At 37.1% G+C, this 27,322-nt stretch overlaps 1 protein-coding gene across 1 annotated transcript; it reads right to left on the bottom strand.

The window, feature by feature from the left end:
* Positions 1 to 24,426, bottom strand: LOC108702270 (endoplasmic reticulum junction formation protein lunapark). Its single transcript, XM_018237755.2, has 11 exons — positions 24,400 to 24,426; positions 21,455 to 21,496; positions 20,108 to 20,295; positions 18,973 to 19,031; positions 18,859 to 18,899; positions 18,667 to 18,673; positions 8,544 to 8,768; positions 3,443 to 3,548; positions 1,896 to 1,966; positions 1,237 to 1,405; positions 1 to 190 (listed from the first exon to the last, which is right to left on the bottom strand). The coding sequence occupies exons 1-11, from the start codon at positions 24,424 to 24,426 to the stop codon at positions 1 to 3; spliced, it is 1,125 nt and encodes a 374-aa protein (XP_018093244.1).
* Between the last annotated feature and the right edge of the window lie 2,896 nt (positions 24,427 to 27,322).

Raw genomic sequence — 27,322 nt, 5'->3', positions numbered from 1 at the left:
TTACATAAAAGATTCTTCACGTTCATTGGCTGCAGGAGCAGGAAGAGGAGGATTTAATTCAGTAACTGAAGATTTGTCTTTCTCGCTATCATCAGGTACTTTTTCCCACTGCTGTTCACTGCACGTAGAGTCCTCTTCTATCTCTTTATCCTCTGCTTGTACAGGTGAATTTTCTTCCATAGCCAATGGAACACAAGACAATAGTGTAAATCAAGACTCACAATAAAACAAATGTAAAATCTTAAAATGCAAATATGTTTGCGAAGCTTGTACAACTAGCCTATATAGCTGCTTAGCATGACAACGAATTTAGCAAGACAATATTCAGTTTGTATACTTGTGCTAAAGAGCAGTAATCAGCCAGTGTTGCATATACAGTACATAAGCAAGAAATCTGCAACACTAAAGCTTACACTGCAACCAGCACTTTCCCTCTCCCTGTAACACTTCATGTGCAGTTTATAAATACCAGAGCACCAACAGAACCACCCAGAGAGAGAATGAAAGTCTTAATCCAGCAAAATCACCAAAAAAAGATCAGATCTCAAACAGGCAAAGACATTTTTAGAAATGGTTTGGCATTTTGCAAGGAGGTCACAGTTTTAATTATCAAATAATTCTTAAAAACAATATTTGGTATTAGGTCATTTTGCCGGCTGAATAAAATGCATGTTACCCTTAAAATACATGCAAAACAAAAAGGCAAAATACTAGAGAAATTATTTACCAAGATTATAAAAGCATTATTAGGCCATCTGTATAATAAAGAATACCTCATGGAATATACCATGCCTTGCTCTGGATTTGGAATTAAAGGGTAAGCAGACCATTTAAAAGGGAATCCCAACTATAACATATGTGTTGCATAGCAATATAACTAACTGGTATTCAAATGTTTTTCTTGTGTATATTTAGTCACCATAAATTTGACTAACTTCATCCACCCATCACTGGTGATACAGGGGATTTCCAGCTTGACATTAGATTTTGTATTAAGTGGAATTGGCATCCCAAGCTTTTAGACTGGATTATACATGGAACATACCTATTATATTAAAGTAGCAAGACATACCATTTAAAAGGCATCCCAAGCTTTTAGACTGGATTATACATGGAACATACCTATTATATTAAAGTAGCAAGACAAAAAAATTACTTGAAAAAGCAGATTGATAGTTTTTGCGTTTTATTCCGGAGAATTCTAAGAATCAGGTCTTCATCTCACGTGTACCTGAAGAGTGTTGGCTTTCCTGCTGTTCTGCTGCAGGGGGCTGCAAAGCACTAACAGAGCCTTGAGAGTCAGTTCTGTGCCTTTGCCTGTCAAAATTGATTTCTTGAAGCCGTGGTGCCTGTGGACGAGTCTTTCTAGCAGGATTGAGGAAATAGCAGTAGGCACATCTAAAAGCTGAAGTAAATAAAATCAGAAAAATTAATCAAACAGTTTTAAACAGTTTTCCAAATTGTGTACAATATTGTTGATTAAACATTTATCTGGCTGTCTGGAGAGTATTAAGTAGTAAAGATTACTAAAAGGGGACATGTGGAGGAGGACACTTGGTCAAGATGTTGAGCTATCTGCCTCAGACAGAACCACAAGGTAGACAACACTGATTTGCATCCCAGCATAACTAGGTAAATGAGTGACCCTAAGTATAAGAGTAAAGTTAGAGATACTAAACACACCTATTTTAGCCACCTTGTCTAGTCAGTTGGGCGGGATTTATGGCAGTCCTAGTGGCTAAAAATAAGTGTGCTTAGTATCTCTAACTTACTCTTATACTTAGGGTAACATTTAGATAGTTACTACTGGCATGTAAACCAGCTTGGACAGCATATTTAGAAGATTTACAGGAATAAAAATTTACTATAAAGAGTCTAAACAAATCTTGCTTAACCAACATATTCAAATTCTTCTTTAAGTTCCATTCCATTATGGGAAAAGCACAGCAGACATATCAAGGCATATCTAAAGAAAAACAAAGAGTTCCACCATTTATAGATTTTTATGTTAATATGCTAATCAATCTAAGCAGCTTTGCTTTCTTGTGGATTTTAATGAACAACAAAGTGATCTTTGGTTCCCCTTTTTGTTGACTTTGCTAAATAGAAACATGGTGGGATGGATCCATGACCGGAAGTTATGTCCCTAATAAGCAAGGTTTCTAGGGATCATAGATTTGTTATTTTTTTTTTTTTTTAGCCTAACAACCTCCCAAGGCACCTATGAACCTGCCTGACAGCTTTTCAGGTATTCTGTGGGGACTCTACCCATTGCATGACTAGTTTGCTTTACTCAAGTCACTAAGTACCCTAGCAGGTTGCCTTCTTCAAATTTAAATAAATTAAAAGTCAGAGATAAAAAGGCAGTCCTACCGGTAAAAAAACTATAATTATATTTGATCAAATATGTACTAGGCTTGGGGATAATTTTGAGGCTTAATGCAGGCGCAGAGCAAGGGTCTCAAAACAAAGCAGGAATTTCCTATGTATGAAATGCCTATTTATATTGTTTGTTGGAAATGCCTTTTTATAATCAAGCTACACGAGAGTTTCTTTTCAGTTTTCACCTAAAATAATAACATTAGGACAATATTGTTATAACAAAGGTTGCTCCAGAGATAGCAACCAGTTTTACCTATTGATTAACAAAGTTTTTTTTTTAAAGGGGAAGTTGTATGGCCATAAGAATACACAACCACATGTTAACCCAACACATTTCTGTAATAATACCAGCCAAATTAACACTACTTCTATTTTTCTCAGATGATAAAGAAAAAACCTTCATTTCCCAAAAGCAAATTTACTTAATTTTAAAACATTAGATTTAATTAATTTCCAATATTTGATGATCAAATTAATGACCGCTTCACCAACACATCCGTAATGTATCGATTGTATCTAGAAAAGATATTTTAAGTATTAATTATCCATGAAATGTACCGTATATACTCGAGTATAAGCTGAGTTTTTCAGCCCCCAAAATATGCTGAAAAACTCTACCTCGGCTTATACTCGGGTCAAGCGCAAAAACGGTCGCCGGCGTCTAAGAATAGTCGTCTAAGAATAGTCTCGGCGCCTAAGAATAGTTGCCGGCATCCAAGAATAGTCGCCAGTGTCCAAGAATAGTCTCCAAGAATATTCGCCGGCGTCCAAGAATGGTCGCCGGCATCCAAAAACGAGATGCCGGCACCTCCAATGGGAGCAGAAACCCTCAATTTTTTGATTTCAATCTAGTCTTAATAAAACATTGAATACTTTAAATCTTGCTTACTACATAATCTGCATTGTAGTAGGGAATATAGAAGGGGAGTGTTTTCAAACGAAAGATGTAAACAGCAATATATGGCTATATAGGTTTGAATCTTTATTATAAGTTACATAACTGATAAGGTTTACTGTGACTTGTATGTTGCAATCTGTTTCTTTGGAAGAAACCATTTACCTGTTCTGTGGACCATCACCAACCAGGTACTCAATTACTCTATCCATTGCACCTCTTTCCCTTGGAAGAATTGGTCTTGCCAGTGGAGGCCCTGGGGGATGGAGGGATTAAAACATGTTAACATACAGTTGTGTTCAGAATAGTAGTGTGTTTAAAAAAATAAAAATAAAAGCACAAAATCCTTAAAATAGCTTTAATTCCCATACATGCAAATGCACTAGGAACACTGCACATTCTATTCCACATCAAAATATGAAGAAAAAATTATCAAATGTGTGTTATTCCTTTACCAAAAGTGAATAAAGGGGAATATTTGGCCCTTCAAAAAAAGTGTCTGCATTCTTCTTTACAAACTCAAAGATTCACTATATAAACTGAAAAATGTTACGCTTTCATTTCAAATCACTGAATTAATATTTAGTTGTATAACAGTTTCTGAGAACTGCTGTACATCTGTGTTGCACAAAGTCGACTAACTTCTGACATCTGTCGCATTGTACAATTCTGCTTTTGCCTCGCCGCATTTTTGAGGTCCCGCCAAAAGTTTTCTATTGGATTAAGGTCTGTGGATTGGGCTGGCCACTTCATAATGACAATCGTGTTGGTCTGGAACCAAGATGTTGCTCGTTTACTGGTGGGGCATTTTCTCTTCGACATAAGGTAACATGACCTCCAAGTATTTTGATGTATTGAAATGGATCCATGATCCCTAGTATGTGGTAAATAGGTCGAACACCATAGTATGAGAAACATCCTCACAGTGTCTTGTGGCTTGAATTCAGTGTTTGGGCGTTGTCTGACAAACTGTGGCTCCTAGACCCAAAATGAACAATTTTGCTTTCATCAGACCACAAAATGTTGTGCTGTTTCCCTTTAGGCCAGTCAATATGTTCCTTGGCAAGTTGTAACATCTTCAGCAGGTCTTTTTTTTTTCAACAATGGGACTTTGCGGGGGCTTCTTGCGGATATCTTGAGATCCACTGATCACCAGCTAAAGATCTACTGGTAGATCCCGATCTACTTTTTGGGCACCCGACATACAGGTCTGGGGGATGAGCACTTATTCAAGAGTTTCTTTAAAAAAACTTGCACCAAAAATGGTCTACGAAACCAGCACATTTTAGAAAAATCAATTCTTCAGAGTACATTCTGTATTTTTTTTTATTTATTTTTTTTAACGTGAGGCAATGTGTGATCATTTTATTTAGAGGGATTGTTCACCTTTCAAACTTCTTTCCATTCAGTTGTTTTCAGATAGTTCACCTTTTACCAAAATGCAAGTTTAAAGTTCTTGTCTCCTGCATTTTTGCTACATTAGTTGATACACTTCTCAGTAGCATCAGTAGAATATTAGCAACTACTTTATAAATTCTAACAGCTTCCGGCAAGGTAATTTTTTTTAAAGGTAACTTTAAGGTAACCTTTAATACATTTTAGAATGTAATTCTAAGCAACTTTTCAATTGGTCTTCATTATTTATTTTGTATAGATTTTGAATTATTTGCCTTCTTCTGAAACGTTCCAGCTTTCAAATGGGGGTCACTGACCCCACCTAAAAATCAAATGCTCTATAAAGCTACACATTTATTGTTATTGCAACTTTTTAATACTCCTTTTTCTACTCAGGCCTCTCCTATTCATATTCCAGTCTCTTATTCAAATCAATGCATGGTTGCTAGGGCAATGTGGACCATAGCAACCAGATACTTGAAACAGCAAACTGGAGAGCTGCTGAATAAAAGCTAAATATCTCAAAAACCACAAATAATAAAAAATTAAAACCAATTGCAATTTGTCTCTGAATATCACACTTCACTTCATACTAAAAGTTAACTCAAAGGTGAACAACCCCTTTAATTAACACCAGGGCCAAAGATAATAAATGTATCAGCTGATGAATCAACTAATGTATCAATTTAGAACAGAAAAGTGAGCACGTTTTATTTTGGTGATTTCTAAATTCTCATTTGATAAATCTGCCCCCAACTATTCTACTCGCCTAATAAATCATAAATTAAAGCACAGGATACACAGTAGATAACAAATACATTCCAAAGAATCCCATTGTATACTAGAGAGCATATCTGTTATCTGCCAAGTATCCTGTGCCTTTTCTCATTTTTTCAGCTTTGAATTGCTGCCCTGTGGCTACACAGTAGCTTGTTTATATAAACTATTGTAGAGTTTCTGAAGAAAACACCAGTGCAGGGCAACAGTACATTGTCATTACTTAAAAACACTCATTTTTTTGGTGTTACGGTTCCTTTAAGAAGCTAAAAATTAAAAATCATAGTTTAGTGATGCTAAAACAAGCATTCTATGATTTCCAAATTTAGCCAGTAGAGAGCGTTCCTCTGTAGACTGCATTTATCTGGTGCTCTAAATATCATGACAACTCCCAAGCTTATGAGCAAAGGCATGATATCAATAAGAGGCTCACTTGACTTGCTATTAAACGTAAGAGTGCTGTAGCTATGTGACATACATGTTATTACATGGAATCTTTGACTTTGTTGGAATGCCTGCAGAAAACATGTGGGATTTAGCAAGTTTGCCAGAATATATCAAAACTATGAAATGAGAACAAAGGCAGGCAAAATATCACATTTATAGAGCAGTTCTCTGCCGTAATGTACATTAATGGCTTTTTATATTCGTAAGCGTCTCCCAACCATGTATCTTGCTATTCATGCTGTTATGGACAACAGTAATTAATATAAACATCAAAAGCAATCATTGTAAGATGGCTGGTCATTCCTGCAGGCTTGGCACACACTCAAATAGCTGCTGCTTATTAATTTTCCAACATATGGGAGCACAGCAGCAAGAAGCCATAAAATTAAATTTTTTTCCCCACCCACAAAATGCGAGTGAAACACAAAAGCAGTGCATTATAGGGAACCAGAACGTCTTTCTTAAAGGTCCAGGTTAAACATTGAAGCAGAACATGCACATTTCCATGTCAGTTAAAAAAATATTTTAGTCAGAAATGGTTTGGAAACCCTGATTCAAGTGTAAAATTAAACCCACTTTTATTTAACTCTGCCAAAAATCCATCTGTCCATTATGACAGAGAAGAGCACAAGGAAACCTTCATTTAGTATACAACAGGTTAATTCATTTGCTTCAGTAAAAGCTAAATATTTATAGAGTGTTTTATTGGTTCTTGAAAGCAAGCACAATAATCTGATATTTTCCTGAATTGGCATCTGCTATCCGATAGACAGAGAGAAGCCTTCCAGCTGTTCTTCTCACAGCAAGCAACCAGACATACAATGACCTCTAATAGTTTGCCCCTTAAGAGTCTTTAAGGAGGGAAATCGAAGGATAGCGAGTATGTAGTATAAAAGTATACATTTTATAACTTGCAATTTTGAGCCAAAATTAAAAACTACCGTTTTTAGCCTTTATTTAATTTACTGCAAAGCTGATAAAAAGGATATGCATTTGCAGCAGTGAGAACTTTAGCTTGTACCCAGTATAGAACAGCCATTGTTTTTTGTGTGCCGACTGACTGATCTGCTGTATACTGCCATGTTTGCTGTATGCTTCATCCATGTTTACAAGAAAAAAATTATGCTACTGCTAGCTGGCATTATGGCGATGTTTTACCTGGTCCATTTATCTGATCTACAGCACTAGAAGCTTTAAGAAAACAAACACAAACTTTGGTTTTAAGTTGTATACTACTGTATGTATGTATCGGTTATAACGTTTTTCAAATGTAGACGCAACTAAAACCCTCTGCATGATTGACTCTTAGGGTAGGACTACACGGCTGTTTTCTGCGATCCGACGTGCTGCAAAAAAACGGATGGGATGGAAATAAGGTGAATGCATTGTTGGATGGTGTCGCATCGTTAATCCGACGCTGCATTCACTTACCTTATTTCCGTCGCAGCACATCGGATCACACAGAGAACGCCTGTGTAGTCCTACCCTAACTCCTGAAACAAAGGAGAAGAAGCAGCTGGTTAAGACAATAATAACAGGCTTTTGTGTAAAGAGGTTGTTCACCCTTAGATTAGTTTATAGTATGATGAAATCCTTCGCAATGGTTTCTGTTTTTTGTGGTTTGAGTTATTTAGCAGCTTATTTTTTGAAAAATAGACTGGATGATGAATAGTGGAGGGCCTGAATAGGAAGAAGAGTAATAAAAAGTAGCAATAACTATTTTTTTTATTCTTTCCAGTAATTTCCTCCCCCCTCCTGCAAAAAGCTGTAGAGAGTCAAAAGCAGAATATATGAATGGCCAATTTAAAAGTTGCTTAGAATTAGACATTCTGTAACATAATAAGTTACCTTAAGCCACCCCTTTAAAAGGCAAAAACTGTTGGGGGGGGGGTAGGAGGCACACACACATATAGATATACACACACACATATATATATATATAGTTAGGTTATTTATTTTCTTCTTGTTTCTATTGTATTTTACAGTTAATCTTTATGTTGCAACCATTCAAATGCTCCAACAGGCTTGAGCCTTTGCAATAAAAGCCATGCGTCTTAAAAGCATCAGAGAAATTAAGCTTGTCGATGAAGAAGCCTGTTTCATCGCCAAGTGATAGTTGCTCTTAAATGACTTTAGAAAATTGTAACAAATTTGAGGGTAACAATGAGGAGCATTTCATAAGTGCATATTCAGAAGTGCATATTAAGTCTCCCTCTATTTGCATTGCAATCCTAAATAAATAAAATAAAAAGTGAAGAGATGTAAACAAACATTTGTTAAAAAAAAACATGTTTGCTCATATAACTGATCCATATAAAGCTTTTTTTTTTATTTTTATTTTTTTAAGCCCAGAGCTGTAAAACTGTATGGTATATATATTGTTGACTACAGAATACTGCAAAGTTTTATTGCCATTTAAACAAAGAAGCCATAACAGTTAAACGAGCTCTAGCAATAGGCTTCAGTATCACAAGGTGCCAGCTGTAAAGAGTTATGGCTAATTGAATATGGAACTCCTGCTTAATCAGATAACTGCACTCCTATTTCCAAATGAAATGCCATTTCCATAGCGCCTGGATATTGCCAGGTTTATTGGTAACCAGAGAAAACTATATAAACTGTAAATAACAGTAAGTGTTCTGTTTACCCATTCCAGATACTGCAGTCACAGGTGATCCAGGGCGTCTCTGTAAGATGTTTGACTGAGGTGTTGGCTGAACAGACCGCTCAGGGGGGCCACCAGGACCCGAAGTATCTCTTTGAAGAGCTGGAGTTGCCGCCAGCAGCCCTGGAACTTGTGGTGATTCCTGGTCTGGGTTTACTGGGGTGGACACACTTATGTTTCTTTGAGCTGCCGTCCTCTGGCGCAGATCTAAGAGTGCATACACAGTACATAAGAAATTTAATGATTCATTACATCAAGCTCAAAGAAAATAATAGAGCTCAGGAAACATTATAAACCTGGCCGTAAGAAAAACAAAGAGGAAGGGCAAGCATAATATGGGAAAAGGTTGCAGGCAGTGCACGTAAACTATAACCCTGTGGAAACAGGAAACACAACTGTGAAAAAAATGCAATTGGTACTTATGTATGTAGTCATAGTCACTCCAATAACTATAGGGATTGTGAGGTAAATACCAAAAGTTACTGTAAAGTTTATAAAATACACTGCCAACTAGCTTAGTGGTAGGCAAGTAAACCATTTAACCCTTTTATTCAAAGATTGTGATGCTACAATCTGGCACTTAAAGTCCCAAAGTGCCACCGAAAGATTCTATGATCTGCAGCACTTCCAGGCTGGGGAGTAGAGGAGTGGCTTGTAAAGCAGCTTGCTCCATTCCCGCTAATTCCACTGCCCCTAGGCAACGACCAGAGCACGGGAACAAGTGGCCCTTGGGCAGTGATCTCTCAAAGGCCCCAAGGCAGCAGCAAACACTTGCAAAATACTTTTGCTGCTGCGCTGAATTCCTGGACTGCCCCTGTGCCAAAACCCACTGGATGGGAGGGTTCACACCACTCACGCAATTTGTAAATTTTGTGGCTTTTTTAATTAATCTACTTTTTTTTGGCCTAAAAAGTTATTGCCATTGTAAAGAACATTCACTAACTGCAGTGTGCAATACCTTTTGTATATTATTTTGGGGAATATATTACAATTTTGGTGATTTCGGTGCATTTATATTGCATTTTCAGCCATTTTATTGCATTTTCACTTCTGCCTAGGTATTGGCCAAGCCAAAATATTCAAACTGTGATTATGACTTTAGTGATTTTATTGCATACTTCTTTGTTACTTGTTCTTGCCGATGGAAATGGTCTGCTATATCCATTTGGGGTGTTTGTGTACCACATAGTTTGGTAAATCTATGCACATTGGGCATCAAAATGTTCAGCAGACTTCTGGCGTTCATATTTAGTATTTGCTTTGTTGGTACGTAACAAAAATTCATCATAAAATGGGGTAAAAGCAACCTTTGCGACAATTCTCATAAATTTCAGAAAAACTACTATGTTCAGCATGGCCTGAAAGACTTATTCTGATGAATCCAAAATGAAATTAATGTGAACTTGATTATAGGATATGATTTTCTAGGGCCTCTGTACTATAAGGGGGTCTTACAGCACACAATACATACACCAGGTGACTCTGTACACCAGATAATTTGGTAAATTTATGCATAATAAGCACCAAAATGTAGAACATGAATTCAAATTTAGGAAGTTTTAAGCTGATATTTTACTGAATGTTGAGCATACAATGGGGAAAAATGCAAGCTTTTTGACCATTTTCAGAAATTTCATAAAGCTACGTTTAGCATGGCTTTGCAGTTTTGTAGTTTGCAGTACAAAAGAAGTATTTACCCATTTTAAATTATTCAGAATTTGTACTTTCCAAAAATATTGTTTTCTAGGGTCTCCAAACTGTTAAAGGGTTCTTATTGCACATAATACATATCCCAGGTGCTTATATTGCAGCAGCCTGTGTCAGATATGAAAATACATATGCATATTTTCATTTGGGTGACTTTGTACTCCACAAAGTCTGGTAAATCTATCCATATTGGGCATCAAAATGTTCAGTAGACCTCTGGTGTTCATATTTAGGATTTTTTTTTATTTTTTTTATTTTTTTGGTAACTAATGGTATGTGGGAGATAAGATGCTAGAAAGTGAAAGCTTTGATGGAATTTTCAGGCATTTTATCAAAACCGTTTTGGGAAAGCATTGTTACGTAGTTTGGAGTAGAAAGACATGGTTACCCATTTTGGATTCGCAGAATATGTACTTTCCAAAAATATATGGTTAACATTTTTGCGTTTTACCACTCAAAAAATGCATTAAGTGTTGACTATTCAGTAGCTGAAGTTACTTCCGAGATAATTTGTATGCACTAACTTCATTTTGGGGCCTCTAAATGACAGATACTTTGATGTCCATTGTAATTACCATTCTGTTCAGTGGGCCGCTGGCATACATATTTAGGATGTTTTTTCATAGTACCCAATGCTACTTTGGAGATACAAACTTGCAAAGCTTTGAGGTGATTTTTCCGAAGTTTTTTTTAGAAACCAGTAAATTCAGAAAAGCTTTGATGTTTGGTACTTTGAAGTAGAAAGACATGGTTACCCATTTTGGAAAGTGTACTTTTCAGAAATATATAGTTTCCTTGAGTAAACCTACTCTCCCAGGATTTTTTGATTTTGGAATCTACTACATTTCAAGCTTTGCAGATCAGTTAATTTTGTGCATAAAATACATTTTTTCTGGTATAAATTCCTATATCATGAAAAATGCCAATTTTTTTTTTTATCTTTGACATATAGAGGGAATTCACAAAAGAGGTGATACTGAGACAAAATAAAAGTGGAGATAATAACTGCTATCTAACTTTGTGAATTGTCTTTTTAACAGACTGTTTTCAGATTTTGTCTTTTGTACAACATTTTTAAAATATTTTTTTCTGAATTTCCATGGGGTGGAAAGTATTTTACAAAAATTTAGCATTTTGAAGATTTTTGCTAATTTGCAGAATATAGAGATTTGGATCATTAAAAGACAGTAATCCACATAAGAAGCAAGAGGAGCCATAGATCACAAGATTTATTAACTGTGGCAGGTAGAAGTTTTTTCCTTTTTCACCAGATAAGCAAATAAGAGGTTAAAGGAATTGTTCAGTGTAAAAATAAAAACTGGGTAAATAGATAGGCTGTGCAAAATAAAACATGTTTCTAATATAGTAAGTTAGCCAAAAATGTAATGTATAAAGGCTGGAGTGATTTGATGTATAACAAGTCAGTCAGACCACTACTTCCTGCTTTTCAGCTCTCTTGGTTTACACTGACTGGTTACCCTGGCTACCAGGCAGTAACCAATCAGAGACTTGAGGGGGGGCCACGTGGGTCATTTCTATTGCTTTTGAATCTGAGCTGAATGCTGAGGATCAATTACAAACTCACTGAACAGAAATGTACCATGTGGCCCCCCTTCAAGTCGCTGACTAACTCAGAGTTATAGAGCTGAAAAGCAGGAAGTTGGATTCTGGCTGTTTTATTAGACATCTGTTCACTCCAGCCTTTATACATTACATTTTTGGCTAACTAACTATTATAGAAACATTTTTTATTTTGCACAGCCTATCTATTTACACAGTTTTTATTTTCACACTGAACTATTCCTTTAAAAGCGGATATAGGATATCAATGCAGCTAGTCATGTGAAAAAATTAAGATACCACATTAAATATTCAGTTCTTTTTAAGAAGTGTTCACATATCGAGGTATAATCTTGTTTTTATTTATCTCTGGAAAAGAAAGTGATTTAATGGCAAGTAAACAAAAAATTAACATTGAGTAACTCTTAAACAAAAGGATAACAAAAATGTGTATTCTAACGGAGGAAAAAGTTAAGACACCCTACCCGCTCCACAAGAGAGCACAAAATGTTCAAAAAAACATCTGGCACGGAATGCATGTGAAATGTGAAATTCTGCTGGCACTTAAAGGGTTAAATGAAAGTACCTTCTGGGACCAACACATTTAGCATTAGGTTTGAGCTAATGACCACTATATCACTGCAGCAAATATACCCACAAATATAACCCACCAAGTAACAAATCATTTTTCTGAGATGGAAAACCCTTATAAAATGAACAACCATACAATATACGGTATTTTGGCCACACTAGTTTAAAGTCAGTTACATGCATGATAGTTAAAGCAGCTCCAGACAATGGAACCAAGTGGCACATGGTGTGCTATGGAAATGCTGCTGCATCATGCTATATCTGCTAGGTGAAGTATGTGGGAATCTCAGCTTAAATTCAAGTTAGGTTTATTTGCTCATCTAGATACACCGGAATGCCATCTTATAAGTTGATTACAATTAATATGTTCTGCAGGCTGAAAATGTATAGTAGGGTACGTTTACTCATTGAAAGCAGGGCCTGCTTCAAAGTATGGGTCCCTAAAGTCTTATTTGCATGCCTAAATTTACATGAATAGTTAAGTGAATGTTAAATTGTATTGCTGGTTTTGTTCTTTGATATAGCAGAGGGTCACAGTACTGTGCGGTTGGCAGAAAACATATTGTAGAGTATGTTTATTCATTGAGAGGTAGTCCCCAGCCTGAAGTTAAGTTAGAGTGAAATTTGGGAAGAAAACATGTTTGCTCTACTAGATACTTTCATTCACGGTTAAAATGGATTGTACTCTGAAAGAATTATTGCAGGCTATGTTTGTTTTTTAATACTTTCTCTTGAGCAGCAATTCCTAAATGAAGGGTACTGGAAATAATGGCGATTTGCTCCTCTAGATTCACATGAATGCCAGCTTGAATGTCAGTTTCACTGAATATGTACTGTTTGTTAATTGAAAAAAGGGCTCTCCATATTGCAGGGACGGTCCCCTGACTGCAACGCAGTCAAGTTAGTGTGAAATTAAGGAAGAATGCCTATTTGTTCATCTAGAAAACCCTGGTACAGAACAAGGGTAACTTTCAGTTAATATGTATTGTAGGCTAGGTTTGTTGCTTGATATGAAACTCAGCCTAGAGCAGTGGCGCACAAATGGCGGGACAGACTTTTTTATGCAACCAAAACTTGCCTCCAAGCCAGGAATTCGGCTTTCCGAAGTCGTCCGAAGTTTCCTCGTGAAGCAACCTCGGAAAACGAAGCGTTCCGAAGAAGAAGTAATTTGTTGCTGGCCGACTAATCTTCTGAAATGGCAGCGAAATTTGGCAAGAATGCTCATTTGCTATCCTAGGCACGCTGGCCAGCTTGAAGGTAGATTAGTAAAATGTATTTGCTACTTTAGAGGAGTGTGGGACTGTAGCAGAATGCCACTCTACTAGTTAAATGCTAGCATGAATGCTAGATATAAAACAACTAGTATTAATTGATCTTTGAGAGCCAAAAGGCAGCCAGATATCCTCCATTAAATTGCATTGGTTTACCTAAACTTTTGACTGTTTGTCACCGGGGAACTGCAGTTCAAGGTAAGGAAAAAGTGTGAGGAGCCACATCAGATGTCACATACTTTCAGGGGGGGGAATTTAAATTGCTGCCATTCTGACACTATTAAAACCATGGTCCCCAAAATTTGTGTTTATGATAAGACCCAAAAAAAACTGGGTGGAGCCAACAGCAAATCAGATTTCATTCAGTGAATTCGCGTTTTTCATATCAACATAAGTTAATTCTTAGAATTTCCCTTTTGTCAGATATAGAAATCTATCTTAAAATACACAGATGGTTTTCATGACGCAAACGTAACCATACATTTTAGTACAGCAAACCAAACTACATTGCCTTGCAAATGTATTCAACCCCCTTGGCTTTTTACCTATTTTGTTACATTCCAACCTGTAATTTAAATGTTTCTTAATCTTATTTTACGTGATAAATATATATAAAAAAAAGAATTGAAAAAAAACTGAAAATTGGCATGAGCATATGTATTCAGCCACTTTGCAATGAAGCCCCTAAAAATCCTGCAACCAATTACCTTCAAAAGTCACAATTAGTGAAATGAAGTCCACCTGTGTGCAATCTAAGTGTCACAAGATCTGTCAGTATAAACACAACTTTTCTGACATGGCACCACAACAAACCTGCCAAGAGAGGGGCACCCATCAAAACTCACAGACTGGACAAGGAGGGCATTAATCAGAGATGCAGCACAGATACCACAGGTAACCCTGAAGGTGTTGCAGAGTTCCACAGCAGAGACTGGAGTATCTGAATAAGCCGTACACTCCATAGAGTTGTGGCCAGAAAAAAATAAGTTACAAATAAGAAGGCAGGGTTTGAGTTTGCCAAAAGGCATGTGGGCGACTCCCTAAATGTATGAAGGAAGGTGCTCTGGTCAGATTAAAATGTAACTATTCGGCCACCAAGGAAAATGCTATGTCTTGCGCAAACCCAACACACCCCATCACCACAAGAACACCATTGCCACAGTGAAACATGGTGGTGGCAGCATCATGCTGTGGGGAAGTTTTTCAGCAACAGGGACTGGGAAACTGGTCCGAGTCGAGGGAAAGATGGATGGTGCTAAACACAGGGATATTCTTGAGCAAAACCTGTGTCAGTCTGCCAGTGATTTGAGACTGGGATGGAGGTTCACCTTCCAGCAGGACAATGACCCGAAGCATACTGCTAAAGCAACACTCGAGTGGTTTAAGGGGAAACATTTAAATGTGTTGGAATAGTTGCAATGGCCTGGTCAAAGTCCAGACCTCAATAGAATTGAGAATCTGTGGTCAGACTTGAAGATTGCTGTTCACAAGCGAAAACCATCCAAAATGAAGGAGCTGGAGCAGTGTTGCCTTGGGGAATCGGCAAAATCCCAATGGCAAGATGTGGCAAGCTCATAGAGACTTATCCAAAGCGACATGCAGCTGTAATTGCAGCAAAAGGTGGCTCTACAAAGTACTGACTTTAGGGGGGTGAACAGTTATGCACGCTGAAGATTTATTATTTTGGCCTATTTGTTGTTTGCTTCACAATAAAGAAGAAAATAAAAAAAATAAAAAAAAACATCTTCAAAATTGTAGGGATGTTCTGTAAATTAAATGGTGCAAACTCTCAAACAATCCAATTTTTATTCCAGGTTGTGAGGCAACAAAACATAAAAAATGTGAAGACTTTTACAAGGCACTGCACATGTAGTGCTACAACAAAAATGGGATTGGTAAATCCATGGTATTCAAGGACTTCCTTGAAACTTGCTTAAAAAAATGCTGAAAGAGGACAAGTGCCTAAAACTGCTATTTCCCACATAATGCTTAAGCTTTTAGGAAAGATAGAAATGTATTGCTGGCATTTAACAACTTTATTGGGAGGAAACACCAAATGTTGCTAATTATTTACATATAATGAGGAGAATAATTACATGCAGCAACTTCAATAATAGAATCTGCAAAAATCTATCAGCCATCATTATTGCAAGTTATTAGACATGACAGTGCATGACAGGCAATTCTTCAGATTTATTTCCTCATAGCATTTAATGCTATTAATTTAAAGAAGGTCGTTAGCCAAGCGCTTTGCTGAATAAAGTCTCCTTGCCAATTAACCGCTGTCAGCATCGATTTTAGATTATTTATTAGCAGAAGCAATTAGCTTACTCTGATTGCTGAGAAAACTCAATAGGAGGAAAACATTCCTTAAACTTGCTGCCTTGTCTTGTAAATCTTAAATTTTACCAACAGATTGAAAATCTTTTTTCTAGGTCCCAAATAAAGGTACACTTGAAGCATATGTTGGATTAGTACCATACTGCATAGAGTTTGAATGGGGGATGTTATAAATAGTGCATATAGATCTTCATAGGCTGATCTTTGTAGTGACATTCACAGGGCACAATGAAGTAATGTCATTTGTTTGCAAACACTGGGTTAACTATGCATTATTAGATGCTGACCATTGCAGCTTACACAGCAGCCAAAGGATTTTAAGAGCCCATTAAAAATATTTCAGAAGCCAATTGAAACAATTTGTATTTAATATCCTCATTTCTTCCCTTAAGCTAAATTAAAAGCCACGGAAACATGACTACTTTATTGGCTACAATATTAAGCATTGTTGACATGACATTAAGAAAGTGTTCAGAGGGCTGCCATTAGTCAGCATCTGACCACTTAAGTTTATACAACTTGTGCATTTTACTTCATAAACATTAATTTAACACCCCAGTTCACAAAACATTTTTAGACAACTAATGTAATAGCCCAAAATTAAGTCATCGAGATACAGTTATATGAAAAAGTTTGTGAACCCCTCTTAGCCTGCATAATAATTTACTCCATTTTCAGCAAAAAAAGATAACAGTGGTATGTCTTTAATTTCCTAGGAACATCTGAGTACTGGGGTGTTTTCTGAACAAAGATTTTTAGTGAATCAGTATTCAGTTGTATGTAATTAAAGCAAATGTGAAAAACTGGCTGTGGAAAAATGTGGTTACCCTTGTCATTTTACTAGTTTTAATGCATGTAACTGCTCAATACTGATTACTGGCAACACCAAATTGGTTGGATTAGCTTGTTAAGCCTTGAACTTCATAGGCAGGTGTGTCCATTCATGAGAAAAGTTATTTAAGGTGGCCAATTGCAATTTGTGCTTCTGTTTGACTCTCCTTTGAAGAGTGACAGCATGGGATCCTCCAAGCAACTCTCTAAAGATCTGAAAACAAATATTGTTCAGTATCATGGTTTAGGGGAATGCTACAAAAAGCTATCTCAGAGGTTTAAGCTGTCAGTTTCAACTTTAAGGAATATAAACAGGAAATGGAAGGCCACAGTCACAGTTGCTGTATAACCCAGGTCTGGCAGGTCAAGAAAAATACAGGAGCAGCATATACAGAGGATTATGAGAATGGTTACAGACAACCCAAAGATCTGCAAGAACATCTTGCTGCAGATGGTGTATCTGTACATCGTTCTAGAACTCAGGGCAATTTGCACAAAGAACATCTGTATGGCAGGGTGATGGCAAAGAAGCACATTCTGCACTCACGCTAAAGCTCATTTAGACAATCCACAGTCATTTTGGAACAAAGTTCTTTGGACTGATGAGACAAAAATAGTTATTTTCATGGCGCAAGAACACTGCATTCCAAGAAAAACACCTGCTACCTACTGTCAAATTTGGTGCAGGTTCCATCATGCTGTGGGGCTGTGGGGCTAGTTCAGGGACTGGGGCCCTTGTTAAAGTTAAGGGTCAGATGAATTCAACCCAATATCAACAAATTCTTCAGGATAATTTTAAAGCATCAGCTTGAGGAAAGGCTAATGTAAGCCTGAAACTTTGCTGTATTGCGTCTGAATAAAGCCCTTCAAATAAAGGCTTTTTAAGAAACTTTCTATTGGTCTGGTGCTGTCTATTTGAAAAGTGTTCCTGAATTTCGGCTTCTAGTGGCTGCCTGGGACGTGCACCTAACAAGACTATTCACGGATGGAGAGTGCTGACTTATCCTGTGTATAATGTTCAAGCATCAGTCATAAAGTTGAAGTTATACAGGGGTTGGATATTCCAACAAGACAATGGCCCTAAACACACTTTGAAATCTACAAAGGCATTTAACCTGTATGCAGAGGGAGAAGTACAATATTCTGGAATGACTGTCGCAGTCATCTGACTTGAATATCATCGAAAATATAAGGAATGATTTGAAGCAGGCTGTCCATGCTCGGCATGCATAACATTTAACTGAACTGGAGAGATTTTGTATGGACGAATGGTCAAAAATACCATCCAGAATCCAGACACTCATCAAAGGCTATAGGAGGCGTCTAGAGGCTGTTATGTTTGCAAAAGGAGGCTCAACGAAGTATTGATGTAATATCTCTGTTGGGTGCCCAAATGTATGCACCTGTCTAATTTTGTTATGATGCATATTGCATATTTACAAATAAACTGGGACAAACTTGAAGCTTAAGAGACAACTGCAATTAAATCAGATGTAAAACTTTCATTACAGGTGTCCTAAATCAATAATACGAAACCTGCTGATTGGTTACACGTGCAACCAATCACAGACTCCTGTGTTATAAATCACTTAATACAGTGAGAAACAAATGTTCAGTATACTGGATAAATAGTCCATCATATGGGAAAAATAGCCATTATTTTGAGATTACCAATGCTTTCAATGGAGATGAAAGCTTTACATCCAGGAACCTCAGTGACTACGGTAAACTCAGTTACAGGCTATGCAAATGTTCCCTGGGATGACATACACCAGGCACCTCCATACAAGGCAACCGAAAAGTACCTTGGATCTTGAATGATTAAAAAAATGGAATTAAAATACTTTGTGAAGAACCAACATGAGATGACTTGATGAGGTAACAATATTTGCAGAAAAATATTCAAAGTTCTATGAATCTGATAAATGGTTTCACACATTTTTAATTAACTTTCTACATTTTGCAAGCAAAACTACAGCATAGACTGTTTAACTTACTATTTTCTTCTTCTCTGCTTTAACAATTTCCAGTGCATCATCTGTAAAATCAGGTTTAAAAATATAAATACAAAATGTGGGCATCCAAAAAATTAGCAATAATATTGTACTTACTATTTCTTTCAGTTCTTCTGGAAAACCAAAGAATTAGCAGCGTTCTAACAAACCATATCCTATTTGTAAAAAAATAAATAAATAAATAAATTAGAAAAACATTTGAGGGGGAAATCCTGTGTTGTGAAAAACACTAACATTGTATTACTGAAATGTTAAGTCAATAGCACAAAGGCCACAGTTTTGTAGCTCCGTGGGAAGAGGTAAAATGCTTAAGATTGTGATTGCACCCTCATTCAATTTGAACGGCAGTCAACCGAAACCTGTACACTTGATAGACCATTGTTGCTTAAATAAACCAGTTTGTGTTTCTGAGCAATACTAAGTGGATGAGGGAAGATTTGGGGCATTTTGCACTGCCCCCATACAGAACTACAAAATGCTTGAAACTGCCACTTGCGCCACTTCCCTACAAGGCAATTTAGATCTTCAATTATAGGGTTTCAGAATAATAAACAAAATAAGAACCTATGAAATGTGATCAGTTTGTGGTCTGTCGACATCTATGCCCAAAGCAGCTTAACAGAAGAGTGGGGGAAAAAAGCAAATCTAAATATACTCTTAGCTCTAAATACATGCATTAGGCAAATGCACAAAATTAATGGCAGAAAATATTGGTCATCTTATTAGCTTTTTCTGTTTCATACTTTAGTCCAGTAAAGAATCATTGATCTTCTAGAATTTGACCACTATCCTTAGCTATATACACTTTTAAGCCTGTATTGAAGAGGATAAGGTATTTTTACATGTACAACATTCTAACCAATTATGTTTTTATACAGAATTTGAAGTGCTTGTGTCCAATGCAAGAGAGTACACTGTATTATCAGCTTCTTTTAAAATGATCAGTATAATCCTTAAACCAAATACTTTGACAGGTTGACAAAAAGATATGCTACCTACAAAAAGGGCTTATGTTTTAGTGTGCAATACTATAGATTTGTTTTCTGTACAGTACTTTCATCTTCTCTCCAGTTCAGGCGATAGCTAGATGGCACATACATGGAATGGAGGCCATACTTCAACTTCCCTGTATCAAGTATAAAGGAAGGTTGAAACACCACTTCAAAATGTTGTGGGTTTCTCCACATTTCTCTGATTAAATGGCTGCATTAAGACACATGGAAACACTTACAATACTGGGAACAACATAAACAGAAGCGTTGTAAGGAGTCTTGCAGTCATGCCATCCGGAAGGTACAATAAATATACAGCTAGACTTGTGATAATATAAAGTATGCTGGAATAAAAGAACAGTCTTGCAACCCAAATCTTGAGTAGTTTCTGATTTTTATCACTGAATTCTTCCAGAGACTGAATATCCTGAGGGAGATATGCAAATACATTTTCAAAATTTCAGACTGCTCACATGAACAAAAGAAAAAATATTTTCAATAAATCTGATGAAATGCAGTCTATTTAAAGCCATATAGTTACTGTAACCTCAGTACATTCAAGCTACAATTTATTTAGGCAAATTTCATTGTTTTTTTTTTGTTTTTTTTTAAAGTGTGACAAGTTACTGATGCTTTTACATTATCTTTCTTACTACCCTGCCATTTTTGTGCAGCAGTAGTCCGTTAGCATTACAAACTGACATGTTAAGAAGGGACAGTCCGGTTGACAAAAGTCAGATTTAGGAACTTCAAGTAACAATTACTTACAAAAGCAGGTATAGCAGACCTATAGGTAACTTTTGATGTTGATTAATATTTTGAAATGAAAAGATTTAGGGCATATTTATCAAAGGTCAAATTTCAAATTGAAAAAGACCAACTGAAATTAAGTTGAAGTTTTTTTTTGGTCGAATAGGTCAGTTTTCAATCAAATAGGTTTGTATTCAGCCAAATTCAAATCATACGAATCGAATTTGATTCAAAGTTTTTCCCAAAAAAAAAACTTTAATTCTTCAAAGTCCACCAATTGCCTCCAAATAGGTTCTAGGACAGTGATCCCCAACCAGTAGCTCGTGAGCAACATGTTGCTCTCCAACCCCTTGGATGTTGCTCCCAGTGGCCTCAAAGCTCGACCTTTGATAAATCTGCCCCTTAGTGTCAGTATCACTTTAAAGGGGACCTGTCATCCAGATATAACAAGTTGCAAAATAAAGTCCAAGTTAAACATGAAACCCATTTTTATAACAGACGTATCAGTTATAGCATTTAAAAATCTCTGCTGTCCGTCATATATTGCCTAACCTGCCCCTTTGCCCCAGGCAGGGCAAGCAATTACTTTCACTTTCCACTAAATCTGACTGTTTTTCCAACCTGACTGTCCCTTCTTAAATTGTCAGTTAGTTTGTAATGCTAATGGGGCGTTTCCTAGCTGTCATTGCACTCTACACATCCTTCCCCCCCCTTCTATAATTGTCTAGACTGTGCACGGGCATCACATCCCTCATTCTTGTATGTTGAGGTCCACATGCTTTAGCCAAGTCAAGGCAAGCTATTTTAAAGATAAGCATATCTTTAACATTACATACCTTTTCCATTTTCTCAAGAACTTCAACTGTAGAGGGCTTTGCCTATTGAATAAAGGATTAAAAGGAAAAGCTGTCATACTACCACTAATCAGAAGAGAGTCCCTGCCCTTCAACATTTACATACAAGTGTCAAATGCAGTCATATAAAAGGTTGCGAACCCCTCTTAATTCTTTGGAGTTTTGTTTATCATTGACTGAGCTTTCAAAGTAGCAACTTCCTTTCAGTGGCGGAACTACCGGGGGAGCAGGGGGTGGGAGCGGGCCAGGGCCCGCACCCCCTCAGGGCCCCCGGCAGCTCACCCGCCACTGTCAAATGCGGCCAAAAGTGGCCGAACGGAGGGGGCGGGGCCCGGCTGCACATCATGCACCAGGGCCCGCCCCCCTCTAGTGACGCAACTGCTTCCTTTTAATATATAACATGCCTTATGGAAACAGTAGTATTGCAGCAGTGACAACGTTTATTGGATTAACAGCAAATATGCAATATGCATCATAAAATTAGACGGGTGCACAAATTTGGCCACCCCAACAGAGATATTACATCAATACTTAGTTGAGCCTCCTTTTGCAAATGTAACAGCCTCTAGACACCTCCTATAGCCTTTGATGGGTGTCTGGATTCTGCATGGCGGTATTTTTGACCATTCGTCCATGCAAAATCTTTCCAGTTCAGTTAAAATTGATGGCTGCCGAGCATGGACACCCTGCTTCAAATCATCCCATAGATTTTCAATGATATTCAAGTCGGGGGGCTGGGATGGCCATTCCAGAATATTTTACTTCTCCCTCTGCATAAATGCCTTTGTAGATTTTGAAGTGTGTTCAGGGTCATTGTCTTGTTGTTATATCCAACCCCTGTGTAACTTCAACTTTGTGACTGATGCTTGAACATTATCCTGAAGAATTTGTTGATATTGGATTGAATTTAATCCCACCCTCAACTTTAACAAGGGCCCCAGTCCCTGAACTAGCCACACAGCCCCACAGCATGATGGAACCTCCACCAAATTTGACAGTAGGTAGCAGGTGTTTTTCTTGGAATACAGTGTTCTTCCACCATGCAAAGCGCTTTTTGTTATGACCAAATAACTAAATTTTTGTCTCATCAGTCAAAAGCACTTTGTTCCAAAATGACTGTGGCTTGTCTAAATGAGCTTTTGCATAGAACAAGCGACTGTTTGTGGCGTGAGTGCAGAAAGGGCTTCTTTCTCATCACCCTGCCATACAGATGTTCTTTGTGCAAATTGCTCTGAATTGTAGAACGATGTACAAATACACCATCTGCAGCAAGATGTTCTTGCAGGTCTTTGGAGATGATCTTTGGGTTGTCTGTAACCATTCTCACAATCCATATCGCAAATGTCGCTATTTATTTTTCTTGGCCTGTGGCCTTCCATTTCCTGATTACATTCATTAAGGTTGAAACGGACAGTTTAAACCTCTGGGAGAGGTTTTTTTTTTTTTTCTAACTTTTCCCTTAAACCATAATACTGAACAATCTTTGTCTTCGGATTTTTTGAGAGTTGCTTTGAGGATCCCATGCTGTCGCAATTGGCCACCTTAAATACATTTTCTCATGATTGGACACACCTGCCTATGAAGTTCAAGATTTAACAAGATAATCCAAACAATTTGGTGTTGCCAGTAATCAGTATTGAGCAGTTATATGCATTCAAATTTAGCAAAATTACAAGGATACCCTTTCACATTTTATTTAATTTCATACAACTGAATACTGCTTCACTAAAAATCTTTGTACAGAAAACACCCCAGAACTCAGATGTTCCTGGGAAATGAAAGACATACCACTTATCTTTTTTGTTGAAAGTGGAGTAAATTATCATGCAGGCTGAAAGGGGTTCCCAAACTTGTTCATATGACTCTATGTGAAGGGGATAACCTATCCTGTACAAGTTTCTTATGCCCCATGTCCAAGGATCTACTCTAAGACTTGACCGCACAGGTAGCTCTCCCAATCATTATTATACATATACTGTAGATATATATTAAATATGTTCCCCTAGTCATGAAAGGTTGCCTTCTTGTAATGCCTCATTGCTTCATCTATGATTTTTTCAAAAACCTGTTATTCTTTAGTTCTGCTCCCTGTGCACCACAAGTGCCAGAGCCCTTCAAAAGCAACTTTATATCCTGAATTTTGGGCCCTGACACCTCAAGAATCAGCTTTTGTTGGTTTTGTAAACTTTTATTATCCAGTTTCTCCTCCATCCTCTGGCTTGTTAATCTTGTATCTGTTCCATCTACCACCTTACTAGCTATACTTACAGGGGGAATGTTTTTTAAAAAAGCCGCCAAACTATATTAGTTATCATATTTGCAGATATGATGACAGATAATACCTATCTGAAAGAGATAGTAAAGTCCTTTCAAATACTTCAAGGAATTCGGTCATGATTTTTGTGGCGTAGTTCTTTCTAAATTACACTGCAAATAATTCACACTACCATGTAAAATTCTATTCCTAACCAGCAGGTGTATTTTTTTTTTTTTAATTTGTATCATTGGTGTGTAGGCAGCCATCTCGGGTCATTTGCCTTGTCATGTGCTTTCAGAAAGAGCCAGTGCTGCACTATGGAACTGCTTTCTGACAGGCTATTGTTTTTCTCTACTCAAAGTAACTGAAGGAGTCGCAGAAGGACATGGATTTTGATTACCGAGTGCTGTTCTTGTATATTACCTTCCCATTTTTCTGCTAATGGGCTGCTGGGGGGTGATATCACACCAACTTCCAGTACAGCAGTATAGAGTGACTGAAGTTTATCAGAGAAAAAGTCGCTTGACTGGAGGTACCTGGGAAACTGACAATATGTCTAACCCCATGTCAGATGGCGCAGCACTATTAACAGATGCATTTTGAAAAAAAAAAAAAACAATTCTCCCATGACAGTATCCCATGAAATGGGATAGAATGATACTATACTTACCCTCCACTTTGCTAGCAGTGCCCCCATTTCAAAGCCAAGTTGCAGCTGAAACCAAAGTAGCTGGTGTCACAGCTGCAAATAAAGATTAAAATGTTTTTAAACATCACAAAGTTTAGTGCCCATAAAGGGGTCTTCGTTTCATTTAAATTACTCATGCTTGTGGTACAATTTGCTACTTAAGGGTCATACTACTTTAGTAGTATGTGCAATTGGGTAATCAAATAGAAAACTGCCCTTTGTAAAAAATAAAGGCTGCCCCCTGGGATTCACAGTGCACACAAACAAACCGTACATGTTAGGTCACATGAGTCAATTGACTTTTGCTTTCACACTTCCTCCTTTTACAGTTAAGAGTTGTAATATTTCTGGTCTGGCGATCCGAGGCAGAACAGAAATCAACACAATATGGTGGTTCAAGGCAAGAGATGTAAAAGGTCAATATTTACTTAAATATATACCAGTTTGTAAGATAATTTAATATGCCACTTTGTTTGATATAAACTGTTGCTTACGTATTCATTTTAGGGGTATAGTTTTCCTTTAAGCTACCAAGGTATTTTAGGCCAGCTGCAGGCAACTTTTCACATCAACCCTCAGCCCGCCTATTGTTACAATCCACTATTCAAGAAGACTGTATGAGGTGTCAAGATAGATGTGGGCCAGAACAGGATACCTCTATTATATAAACAAACAAGATAAAGATTACATACCACACACACTAAAAAAATGACCACTGTGGCTGCATAGGTCAATTTCAGTTCTGCAATGGAAAAAGACTGCATAAAGACAGCTAATGTATTCTAACCAACTTTACATTAAATGGGAACGATCACCATTTAAAAAAAACCACAACTGCAGATGTGTAATAAATCTTCCAGTTTTATATGTCCACATTTTCAAACATTTTGAAGTCATGATTTTCAGGCATTGTGGTCAAAAAATGTCTTCACGACTGAGTTTTTCCTTCTTTTTCGTAATAATGGCATAACAACATCTGCACAGTGTCGGAACTACCGGGGAGCAGGGGGTGCAATTGTACCAGGGCCCGCACCCTCTGCAAGCCCATATGTGCTTAAGAAAGATCTTAAGCGCACCTAGAATTTAAAAAAACAATAGCGAAGATCTAAGTAGCTGCTTCTGCCAACATCACCAGTAACATTGAGTCAATAATCGGGAAAAAAAAAAACATGCTGCGCCAAACTCACCCCCTGTGTGTCTATATTCATGTAGCTCCATTCTTTAGTTGTAATGATCCGGGTGCTCTGCCATCAGCGCCCCCACTGAAAATATAATTGCTCAAAGGATGAAAAGGCGGCACCTGGTGATGTTGGTCAGTGATCTGTTGGAATAAACCACCTTTTTATCTTACCGGAGTGCCGCCTTTTCATCCTTTTAGCAATTAATCGGAAAACCCCAGGTCCCAAGCATTATGGATAATAGGTCCCATACCTGTACATACTGTTGGATAGCAGTATTTTTAGACCTATGGCACATGCCATACATACCTGTGTATGATAAAAAAAAGTCAACTTCAGTTTTTCAAGTGGTCAATTTTGACCGTTCAGATTCAGATAGGAGAGGTACTAGGATTTAGTCAAAACTTAGAAAAAATATCTGGGAATTGCCAGAATACTGAACCAAAGCAGGTGCATTTCTAAAAATAAATAAATAAATAAATAAAAAACACACAATTAACAGAGGTATGCTGCCCAGAAAAAAAACATTAAACCAGTTTCAGTTAGTTCACAAGAAAAGACCTTTTCACTTAATTTTAAGTGCATTCTTTACCTAATGTCTTTCTGAAGCATTTCTGGTGCGGTCACTCAACTGTTCTAAATTGATACATTAGTTGTTACATTTTTATCTTTAGCCCTGCTGAGCAGAATCCCTGAGTTTTATAAAAAGCAGTCGTTCGATTTGATACAACATTTGCTAATATTCCACAGAAACTTTCAACTAATGTAGTGAATTGCAATAATTCCACATCTACTGCTGGATTACTGAGCTGCCAGACAAACATCAGAGACAGGAACATTATTTCACTTTAATTTTGGAAGAAAAAAGAAAAAAAAAAAAACAGTAAAATTAATAAAACATTGAAGTTAATTGAAGTGTTTGGAAGGTGAAAAATTCCTGTAACAATCCCTTTAAGTAGTAAATGTACAGGCAGAATTTTAAATTCCACACCTGTAATTACCTATGGATGAAGAAGCACTTGACTGTCACTGCAGAAAAGTTATTCACTTTATTATCTGGCTAGAAAGTCTATGTAGCTTACAAACCAACTGCTTCTCAAGTTAAGGCTAAAGATGTCACTAGGAAAGTTTAGGGCCCCCCATGCCAGGCTGCTTACCTACAGAATAGCAGTCGATCTTGGTTGCTTTTAAAGGGAATGTCAACTCATAGAAACCTGCTTATGCCTTATAAAACAATTTTAAGTAACTTTGCAATATTCAGGGAGTCCTCAGGTTACATAGCCCCATGTCAGATTTCAAAATTAAAAATTTTCAGAAATTGATTTTCAGTGCAAAAGTTTACTGGAGCACCACTATTAACTGATGCCTTTTGAAAAATTCCATGGGGTCTGTACATTTGATATTTTTTTTAATTAGACTTTTGAATAAAAGTAGAGTAGAGATGTACAAGTTACAGGATACTTTTTCTTATTTGGATTTATGTGACCTTGGAACTGGGGGCTGTTTCCTGGCTCTTTTTGACTGGCCATCTCTATCCCATTATATAAAACATTCTCTATTAATTCCCATTTCAAGCAGATACTAGTTTTGTAAATATTGCCCATATTATGGGTCACGTTTGAGACAAAGTATGCTGAGCGGCACCATGACATTACATGCCTGCCTAAGCACCTGCCCATTCTATTCACTATGGCATGTGGCATGTTGTACATTTCAGCTAGTGAAGG

Source organism: Xenopus laevis, chromosome 9_10S (genome assembly GCF_017654675.1).
Source record: "Xenopus laevis strain J_2021 chromosome 9_10S, Xenopus_laevis_v10.1, whole genome shotgun sequence".
Classification (NCBI taxonomy): domain Eukaryota; kingdom Metazoa; phylum Chordata; class Amphibia; order Anura; family Pipidae; genus Xenopus; species Xenopus laevis.
This window is presented reverse-complemented; position numbering and strand designations above follow the sequence as displayed.